The following is a 10,891-nucleotide window of genomic DNA, read 5'->3' on the forward strand; positions in this document are numbered from 1 at the left end:
GGCCACGTGACTCGGTCTATGGGGTATCGAAAGCAAAGTGAAGCTCTCTCACTGCCGGACCAATCAGGAACGAGGTTTCCAAACTCAGACAGGAAAAAAAAGAAATTAAGCATTGTTGAGGTTTTTGAGTTCGAGTAACAGTTGAGTCAGATCTGATCTGACACCAGATCTGACACGGATTTCGAGACATTTTTGTGATCTCGCGTGCGCGCTGGAGGAGGATCATGGGAGCGACTTTAGGGACTTTCAGCCTGCTGCACTGGGTACGGGACTTATACTGATTTACCTTTTTTTTTTTTTTTTTTTAAATTGATTTACTTATTTTTTAAAACTCAATGTAAAAAAATCTAATCCATTGGTGCTTGTTTGTGCGTTTTAAGGCGCGCGCGTTAATCCGGTTTACGGTGTTGCACGTGACCACGTCCCCTCATTGTCTCTGTAATCAGAGGGATTTATCGTGTTGTTCTTAAAACCTCGTAACCGGATTAACATCACCGTTCACCGCATTTACACACAGCACACAGGGCAACGTTTCTCCAGAGCAGAATTTCATATTTCTTGTTATAGGCAGATGTGTTCCAGCTGAGCGACCTGCGGGTATCATGTGTGCCAGAGACTGAATGCGTGGTGGAGAAACCGAGCGTTAAACTTTTGCCACTTTGAGGAGAATCCTGAGCTGCTTTCCTCGGGAGATTGGAATATAAATGACCTCAAGGTTAAAAATAAATAAATAAATAACTAAATAAATAAATAAAGATTAGATTATTCATTGCCACAAACAATTTTAGTGTTGCTTGGTGTTTTCAGCATGCAAATTCTCAATAAATAATCAAATATGAACCAGGATGAGGTCAGAAACAGGTAACAGATCTGATCAGTACTGTGATCCAGTCATAACGCGTATTTTTGAGAGTATCACAGATATATACTATAAAAATAAAGGTGGAAAGCTGTACTTTTCCGGATGCCAGATTTAATACCTTTAGTGTGTACCTTTCACCTTTAACAGTAATTCATGATGCGTATCATTGATGGATCATGAAGATATATCATGATGTATATTTTTTCCCACTTCATCCAGCTGTAATTAGAAGTGATCTTGAAGTGATCTGTATGATCACTGTGACCAAATGCTGAGTAGAAATGTAACAAATAGGTTAAGATTCTTACTTATATGTTCACTCAAGCAACACTGCAGGTCAAAATGTCAATGTCAATTAAAAACAAACAAACAAACACCCCTCCCCCCTCCATAAAATAAATACAAAAATGAAAAAATAAAATAATACATTGTGGGTGGCTAAGTTTCACTTTCACTTCAGGAGAGAACTGTTTTTCCCCCAGTATTTGGGTGTGGACCTGAGGACTTCACCTTAGTTTTAACTCATTGTGGCTAGGATTCTTTGTGAAAAATCTCAAATCTTTTCATAACTTTTAAAAAAACTGCTAAAATATAGTGTGCTCAAAAACATACTAGACTAGACAAACACTATATGGCCAAAAGTATGTGCACCCCCGACCATCACACCCATATACAGTATAGTTCTTCCCCAAACCATTACCACAAAGTTCGAAGTGCATGACTATATAGAATGTCTTTGTACAATTTCCCTTCACTGGAACTAAGATTCCCCAAACCTGTTCCACCATGACAGTGCCCCTGTGCCCTGAGCACAAAGTGAGCTCCATGATGACATAGGGTGGAGTGGAGGAACCGTGGGATGAACCGAAATGCTGACTGGAACAGTGTGCCAGACCTCGTGCTCTTGTTACTGGATGGGAAATTCCCACAGCCACCTTCCAAAATTGGGTGTCCACATACTTTTGCCCATGTCGTGTATTAGTCAATGATTAGACAGTCTGATTAATGAACAGATTAGATAACATTAAAAATTATCCAATATATACATTTTCAGGAAACGATTAGAAAGGGATCCTGAACTGTAAAAGCTTGTTATATCCTATACAGGATTACACTTTAGGAAACTTTCGAGTATCTGTATCTGTAAACTTATTTCAGGGGCTTAAAGCTCATCCACTCATCATTTTAACGTACATTTACAGTGTGATTTTGGAAAGTGAAAATAATTGTGCTGTGAAAGGAATAATCGAGAGATGTTCACTGTATTTGAAGAACAATTTCCTGTTTTGTCTTCTGTTCACCTTGACTAACATGGCAGGTTTACAAGTTGAAGGTCAGATAATATGAACACACACACACACACACACACACACACACACACACACACACACACACACACACAGGCGACACTGTTCTGGCTTGAGAAAGTATTTCACAAGGTTGTTCCACATGGATCTGTGCAATTACTGCACAGTGTCTTATTTGCTTACTGCAGAGTTAAAGCTGCAGATAAAAGTGTAGAAGCATGAGTACGAGCAGGCTTTCAAACTCTTACAAGCCACAGGTTGTAGAAATAAACAGTACGCAGTCTCGCTGCATTTATCTGTCCTCTGCCCGAGAGTGACCTTCTAATCCGCTCAGACTTTCAGATAGTCCTGCGAACCGAGATACTGCAGGTACCAGACGACAGGCTCAGCAATACAACGGTAACAAAGAGTTTCATGCAAATAATGATTCATTACTGTGCTGTAAACGTGAACAGTGTGCACTCACTCAAACATTCAAGTACAAATATTCAAGAAGGATATTAAGAATGTTAAGAAAGGTTCTCAACGTTCCTCAATCATCCATTATTTAAATCTACATTCTAGACATGAGTGAACCGTGTAATTTGTACTCAATTTCAATGTATTCAAATTTCATTTTTAAATATGGATTTATTCTGCTATGTTATTAACATATTATTACGTATGTATATGTACATACAGTGTTACTGAGCTAGAGCATGTATTTTGAGTCAATCCTGTGATCATTTAGACTCCGAATAAGGCACCAAATGTCTCAACTAACTGATTACGTTCAAGGTCTGTTTAATTGTTGGTCTTTTATCCCTTGCAGTTAACAGAAAGTGATCCGATATTTAAAAAAATGATTATAATTAATTTATAGTTAATCACTGTGATGATGGTGTATGGTCATTATGATCATTTAGAAAATTACCATAATGTTGTTAAATATAAACAATTACATCACAAACCTAAGTATGCATTTAGTGAAATGATGTAATGTTTTAATATAATGTGTTTTAAAGCGCGCGTGTGTGTGTGTGTGTTTTAGGCTCAGTGTCTGTGTGGCTCGGCGACATGCTTGACGTGTCGATTTTGTGCGAAATGTAAGAACTCGATAGTGACTCGCATCATTTACGCCTCCATCCTGTTAATTGGCACCGTCATCGCCTGCATCATGCTGTCACCCAGCGTCGAGCGACGAATGAAACAAGTAAAGCACACAACTCTCTCTTCTTTCTTTAAAATATTTCAGTGACTCAATGAAACATTTTATTTAATGTTTGGTCTGACTAGTCTCATTTGTGAATGAATGAGTGAATCTATGGGATTATAAAATGTATATGTATGAGTGAAATACTTGAGGTTACAATGTGAATGAAGGAATAAAATGACTTCATAATGTGAACAGAAGAGTGATTCGTTTGAGAACAAATTGGGACTGGATGAGTGAATCTTTATCATTTGAGATTCTAATACAAATGGAGGAGTGAATCGTCTGATCACAATGTAAATGGATGTGTGAATTATTGGAGATCAAATTGTGACTAGATGACGGAATTGTGTGAAATTATAATACAAACAAATGTGCGAGTTATTTTATATATTTGAATGGATATATTTATATATGTGAATGGATGAGTGACTCATTTGACTTCTAATACAAACATAAGAGTGAATGAAAGATTAGAAGGTGAAAGGGTGATTGTACTTATACTTATATATACGTATAAGAAATATAAGGGAATTGTTTAAGATTAGTTCATAATGCTTTGTATATATAATGTATAATAATTCGTATCATCATTTGTATTAGTAAATTAACGCATTATAAAATGCATTATGATAAACGAGTCAGTTAAGATTGAATGTGTTGAGTTTTTCAATTATTCAACTGATTCATTGAACATATGACTGAATCAATTGGGATTCAAATGAAATGAGAGTGTGAAAAATTTGGGATTATGATGAGTGAGTGAATCATTTGGGATTATACTGAATCAGGTGAGTGAATCATTTGGGATTATAAAACGAATGGATGAGTGAATAATTTGACAGTAAAATATGAGCGGATTTTCCGACTCACTTGTTCAGATCCCTGGATTCTGTGACGATGGCATGATGTCCAGCATCGCAGGAGTTTTTCAGTGTGACATTTTTGTGGGCTACAAAGCTGTGTATCGTCTTTGCTTTGGCATGAGCATGAGCTTCTTGGCTTTTTGTCTGCTCACTGTCAACATGAAGAACAGCAGAGACCCTCGAGCTGCATTTCACAATGGGTAAATAACGAATGGACTAACGAGGGCTAATTAACCCTCACACCTGACTTACAAAACTTTCCAATTAGTTTAAAAACTTTTCCTAGTTGTTGCATATGTTTTGTTAAGCATTTCTCCTTCTTTCTTTTAGCTGTTGGTTTACCAAAATCGCAGTCATTATCGCTCTCACTGTCGGTGCCTTTTACATTCCAGATGGACGTTTTTCCCACAGTAAGAAACACACACTTTAACACAGTTATTATTAGTTGCTACTTGTTTAAAATTGCGAAATATTATTGCATAGATACATTTTCTTCTTTTTCATCATTATTTCTGTTATTACCATGGAGTGCAAAAGTCGACACCACTGTTGGTTTCTGGATGAGAAAATGCAATTTTACAATTTATCCACAAAATACACGAGATGAATGTGGGTGTTGTACAACAAGACAACAACCAGAATCATACGGCAACTTTTATAACGAGTAAATATTACTTCGGTGTCCCCCCTTGAACTTCTACATGTTTTAAACTGAATGTCATGAATCTACACAAAATATTGCAGTGGAGAGAAGAAAAAAATCTACTTTGGAAGATTCTTTACAAAAAGCATGGTGGTGGTAGCATCATGTTGAGCGTTAATAAATGTAAAATGATGTCAGGTCAATGCCGGAATCCGCTGCAATGAATTACACTACTAATCAGCCCTAGCTGATCACATCACATGACCCTGTCACATGTCTTCTTGAACATCTGCACCTTCTTCACCTCATCAGCACTACTATTTAAGCTCTGCGTTGTCTATATTTCATTGTCGAGCGTTTGTCACATGTTTGCATCGGCCATTCTTTATCCCATGTATGTATTGTACCGCATTTTTCTAGCTCTCGGTCTTGTTTTTGTTTGTTCCACAGATGATCCTTGTCTCTACTTTGTCTGGTTCATTTGTGTTTTCTTTAATAATAACCCACCTGCACTTGCATCCGACTCCAAACCCAAAAAACCTGACACAAAATCTGCTCAGAGGATGTGAAAGAAACGAAAGAAAGTATCGCGCATTTTCCAGACTTTTTTGTTTCTTGTCATAACGAGCAAATTTTTTATATTTTTTTGTATCTACAGGAGTCAGACTTTTGCACTCATTTACACTATATAAAATCTGTCATAATTGTTGATTAAAAAAATAACAGCATGGGAAATTGGATGTAATTAATATGTTCATATTTTGTGGTCAGTTTGGTTCATAGTGGGTGCCGCTGGAGCTTTCTCCTTCATTGTCATCCAGCTAATCCTCCTCATGGACTTTGTGCACTCACTGAGCGAGTCGTGGCATGACAAGAAGGAAAACGGGAACGCAAAGCTGTGGGCTTGTGGTGTGTGACTTATTAATGGACTTTATAATTAGGAACATGTTTTGTCAGTTAGGTTGTTGTTCTTTTTGTTACTTGTGACGGTTACAGTTTTAAATCCTTAATAAACTGGTTTGGATTTAGTTTGGATTTCAGAATTTGGTTCATGATCCTCTTTCTCTCTTTCCAGTCTTCGTGAGTGTAACATCCCTGAACTATTCTCTGTCGATCACCGCTGTCACACTCATGTTCATTTTTTACACTCGGCCTGTGGAGTGTGTACTCAACAGGTTCTTCATCAGCTTCAACCTCATCCTGTGCTTCATAGCTTCAGTGATCTCCCTTCAGAAGAAAGTTCGTGTAAGTGAGATACATATATATATTCCTTACAAACGATTAACCAATGAAGCGAACAGATTACTCACAGGGTGTCCGAAAAGTCAGGAACCATTGATAGTAAAACTACACGTATACTACAATTTTGTATTTATTATTTATAACACACACTCTACACATTCTCTCAGATTTTCAGACTCCAAACTTGATTCAAATGTCATTGTTAATATCCGCAATCATATAAAAAAAATTATTGTGTGAAATTCTAAAGCAGCAGCACTGTTAATACATTTAAGCTTAAAGTAGAACTTTTATTATTTATTATCATCTGCATCACTTCCAATACAATTCCACCATTACATTTTTTGGAGGTGACTCATAGGGGGCGTGGCCAATGGGTTTAGTAATACCAAACTGTGCTAAGAAATGAACATTCAGAAATGAATTGCCAAAAGAAATAGTCACTTTTTCATCATTTTGATTTACAGAAACGTCTTCATGCTTCTGGACTCGTGCAGTCGTCCTTCATCACGCTGTACACCATGTACCTCACCTGGTCGGCCGTGACAAATGAGCCAGGTACTGCAGCGAATGACGCACACTGGAGCTCAGGTTTAATTACACAACCCTGTCATAATGTCACATCACATGTGGGATGATGCATGATTTTTTATTTTTGTCCGAGAAATTAGATATAAATGTAAAATAATACGCGTCCTAAAACAGAACCCTGTGGGACACCACACTCCATGTTTTTAATCCCCAAGTAAGATCTAAACCAGGCAAGAACGGTTTCACTGCCTGTCTAAACAAACACAGGACCTTGTTTATCAGTCTTTTGGTAAAGTTGTATGTAAATGTTTTCTTGCCCAGACCAAACTAAAAAAAAAAATCCCACCAGATTGATAACCTTTCCCTGATTTTTCTTCATGATCACCTGTGTGTAACTATTAACTAGGTTGTCACCGAGCAATTCTCTGATTGTTGAGGCCAAACATTTGCGATGCAAAATTTCGCAGTGATGTTTGTTGGTAAATGAGAGTTTTTAGCTGTAGTCGTGTTTGACGCACGTGAATTGAAGTGTGCTTTGGCTGAACGCACATCGTGACGATGTCATATCGGCCCAAATCTGTGGAAAATCTATGATAATTTAAAAATATTTGCAAGCTCCTGCGAATATTTGCGGAGTTTCCTTGATTTTACGTTCATTTCTGCGAGTGACTGACTAGCGTATTTGTACTGAAGCTGAAAAGTACTCACCGTTTTTGTTTTGTTTTAATCCCGAACAGAAAAATTGTGCAATCCCAGCCTGCTGAACTTTTTCCAGCAGGTCCCCACTAACAATATCTCCTCTGCAAACCAAACCCTCGTCGATGCCCCCACCCATCCTTATTTCCTATGGGAGGATACGCAAAGCATCGTGGGATTGTTACTATTTGTCTTGTGCCTTTTATACTCGAGGTATGATCACATATTCATTCCATTTCCATCCAAAATTTGTTACATACATACGATATAAAACACTCTGTAACAGGGCGGTGTGATGAAGCAGAGGTACTGTTACCACCCCGAAGTTGATTATTTTCCTACAACAGCATGTCCCAACATGTTTTATTCCTTTTATAGCACAGCAATTTGCCAATGATTTTATTTATTTATTTAAGAATGACACATATTTTTTATAGTAACTTTTAATGTTGTGGAACGTCAGTGAAGCAAATTCTCTTATGTTATAGCAGATATATATATATATATATATATATATATATATATATATATATATATATATATATATATAAACCTCAAAGAAGCGTAAACTCCTCTGTCCTGAAAATGTCAGAGAATTGAGAGTTACAGCTTTACCTCTGATTGTTACAAAGCACTGAGAGACTCCTTCCACACATGTTAAATAAACATAATAATCCCTGTGAATAAGCCTACTACTATCAGAGCTGTTGTTATAGAAAATTAATCGGCTTGTATATTTATATACAAACTGTAGCCATTAAACTGCTTATTACTGATTGAAACCCTACATGCGTGTACTGACACACTGCTCTCTGGCTCGGTAGTATTCGCTCATCCAGCACCAGTCAGGTGAACAAACTCCTGCTGACTCCTTCAGACACTGTGCTGATGGAGGACTGTTCAACAGGAAGCCTCGGAGACTCAGAGGGTCTGAGAAGGGTGATAGATAACGAGAGAGACAGCGTTCAGTACAGCTACTCGTTCTTTCACTTCCAGCTCTTCCTCGCGACACTCTACATTATGATGACGCTCACAAACTGGTACAGGTGAGTAACTCACAGGTTACAGCGGGGGTCGTTTTATAGCAACATGACTGAATTAACTGAAAATAATCAGCAAGATTTTACTGCACTCGGATCTGAAATTGTAAAACTGGCTTACCACAACAAAATTTTGAAATAGATTTGATAAAATATTAAGGACAATAGTGTCAAATGCTGGATTCAAAAACGAAACCTTACTCATTTCTTGCAGTTGGGACAACAGAATAAATAACACGTGTGAAACACTTTCCCTGTTTTTTATACATATTATCACAAAAATCAATAACATTCTGAAATGCATCATTTATGGAAAGATGTCCAAATCTTATTTAGTTAGTAATCAAAGTTAGTTAGTTAGGTAGACTTCTTTAATTATACGGTATGAATGTAACTTTTAGACTCTTCCACAGTGAGTGGTGAGATTTTGTTTTCTTAGCGGAGCTTCATATCAGACTTGTGGCTGATTGCTGAAGCATGAACGTTCTATTTTATTTTTTGTTTATTTGCTGCCAAAGTCTGCTTAAGACTTGTTACTTCAGTCAATACACCAGTGAGAACTAGAACTAGACTCCGAAGTGCAGAAACGGGTCAACGGAGGAACGAGGATGAACAACACAAAATAAATTAGCAGGAAGCTGGAGCAGGAGCCGAGGAAAAGAGGAAGCAGGAAACAGGAAGTGACAAGGAGTCCTTTTTGTTATCTTATTTCTGCCAGCGGTTGCAATCAAGACATTAGGGACTATTGTAGTTTTGTATGGTAATATTTATATGTTATACTGTGTTATTGCTGACATTTGCGTAACTGTTCATGATTCACATATTTTGTGTTATTCCTGTAACAGTCCTGATGCTAACCACAGCGACATCACACACAAGCGAGGACCAGTTTGGGTGAAAATCTCGTCCAGTTGGTTTTGTCTCTTCTTCTACATCATGACTCTGATTGCTCCCATCATCCTCCCAGACCGCGACTTTTCATAGCCACTTAATCATAACTGATTTATCCTTCTGCTTTCATGATTGAGACAGTTTAAATAACAGAATTTTTTTGTTAAGACTTTTTCTGTGACGTTTTTCCTGTTAGAATTTTACATCGTGTTTAAGATATTTTTACTCTCATGAGATTTTATGTAATATTTGAGAAATATTGTGAATTTTCTCTCGTTTTCATAAGATGCTTTATGTCACATTTTTCTTTTATGACATTTTACATATTGTTTTTAAAATAAGGCAATGTTTGAATACACTTTGTTTTTCTCTTACAAGGTTTTACGTAAAGTCAAAAAATATTTGTTTTGAACTTTAAGTAAAATCTTGACATTTTGTCATGTATTTCTAACGTGATTTACTTGTGATTTTACATTTTACATTCAATTTTTTAAGTTTGAGAAATATGACAATTTTTGCTCAACATTTTGTCATGTTTTTCTCTTATGAGCATTTACGTAAAGTTCAAGAAACAATGTGAATTATTTTCTTTAGACATTTTATATTGCTGTTTGAGAAATATTGAGAGTATTTGCTTGGGACTTTCTCACATTTCTATTGTGAGAATTTGAGAAATGTTACAATTTTTGCTTAAGACATTTTACATCATGTTTGTTGTGAGATTTCATGTCAAGTTTGTGGAATATTGTGACAATTTTTTTTACTTAAGACCTGTTACGTCATGTTTTGTCTTACGAGCCTTTATGTAAAGTTTGAGAAATATGATGTCAGTATTTTCGTGAGACGTTTTACATCACTTTTTTATGAGGCTTTATGTAATGCTTGAGAAATGCTGCAGCATTTTTTCCACCTACAGTACGTTTTTCCACCTACAATATTTTGCATTAACAGTTTTCTTTATGTAATAGTTTTCTGCTATGAAATTTTACTGTGTTTTATTCTTAAAAACACATTCTTTAAGAGATGTATCATATTTCACTTAATGTTTTTACTTATATATATATATATATATATATATATATATATATATATATATATATATATATATATATATATATATATATATATATAAAATCTCTTTTATATATATATATATATATATATATATATATATATATATATATATATATATATATAAAAGAGATTTTATATACTGTAACTTGTTTCTCTTCAGGACCGTCTGGAGCTTTTACAGTTGTGAAACGCAGTCATGACCAAAACAGTCCTTTATTAAGAAACATGAACATCTTTACACTTGAAATATAGACATAACCACAGAAATACTGCCTTTAATAGTAACCAAAGAAAATCCTTTTTATAAATGTTTTTGTGCTGTTGGTGTTTTGATCGCCTATTTTAATGATGTAGAACTTCTCTCATTGTCCTGCTACAGAGTTGTGCCATTAGTGTGTATTGCTTTAAATGAAATGTTTATCTTGAACTTCCCATAAGTATGTGAATGCTATTGCTGAGACTTTAAATTTATTCTAAATCATTACTTATTTAAAAAGAGTATACTGTCTAAAATGAGAACTTAAAGGATTTAGCTTTAAAGAAGTAT

At 35.8% G+C, this 10,891-nt stretch overlaps 1 protein-coding gene across 1 annotated transcript; it reads left to right on the plus strand.

Annotated features, from left to right (window-relative positions):
* si:ch73-267c23.10 (serine incorporator 1) lies at positions 1–10,290 on the plus strand. Its single transcript, XM_017451168.3, has 10 exons — positions 1–263; positions 3,200–3,361; positions 4,243–4,427; positions 4,558–4,637; positions 5,642–5,779; positions 5,946–6,115; positions 6,580–6,670; positions 7,381–7,552; positions 8,164–8,385; positions 9,225–10,290. Exons 1-10 carry the CDS (start codon positions 225–227, stop codon positions 9,361–9,363), a joined length of 1,398 nt encoding a protein of 465 aa, XP_017306657.1. The 5' UTR covers positions 1–224; the 3' UTR covers positions 9,364–10,290.
* The last annotated feature ends 601 nt before the right edge of the window (positions 10,291–10,891 follow it).

This window comes from Ictalurus punctatus, chromosome 21 (assembly GCF_001660625.3).
Source record: "Ictalurus punctatus breed USDA103 chromosome 21, Coco_2.0, whole genome shotgun sequence".
Classification (NCBI taxonomy): Eukaryota; Metazoa; Chordata; class Actinopteri; order Siluriformes; family Ictaluridae; genus Ictalurus; species Ictalurus punctatus.

Bases quoted from the DNA above. Each gene is read 5' to 3' on its own strand.
- si:ch73-267c23.10 (XM_017451168.3), top strand. From the start codon at position 225: ATGGGAGCGACTTTAGGGACTTTCAGCCTGCTGCACTGG. The intron at 4,428-4,557 runs GTAAATAACGAA...TCTTTCTTTTAG, and splicing joins CGAGCTGCATTTCACAATGG to CTGTTGGTTTACCAAAATCG. The intron at 6,671-7,380 runs GTACTGCAGCGA...AATCCCGAACAG, and splicing joins GGCCGTGACAAATGAGCCAG to AAAAATTGTGCAATCCCAGC.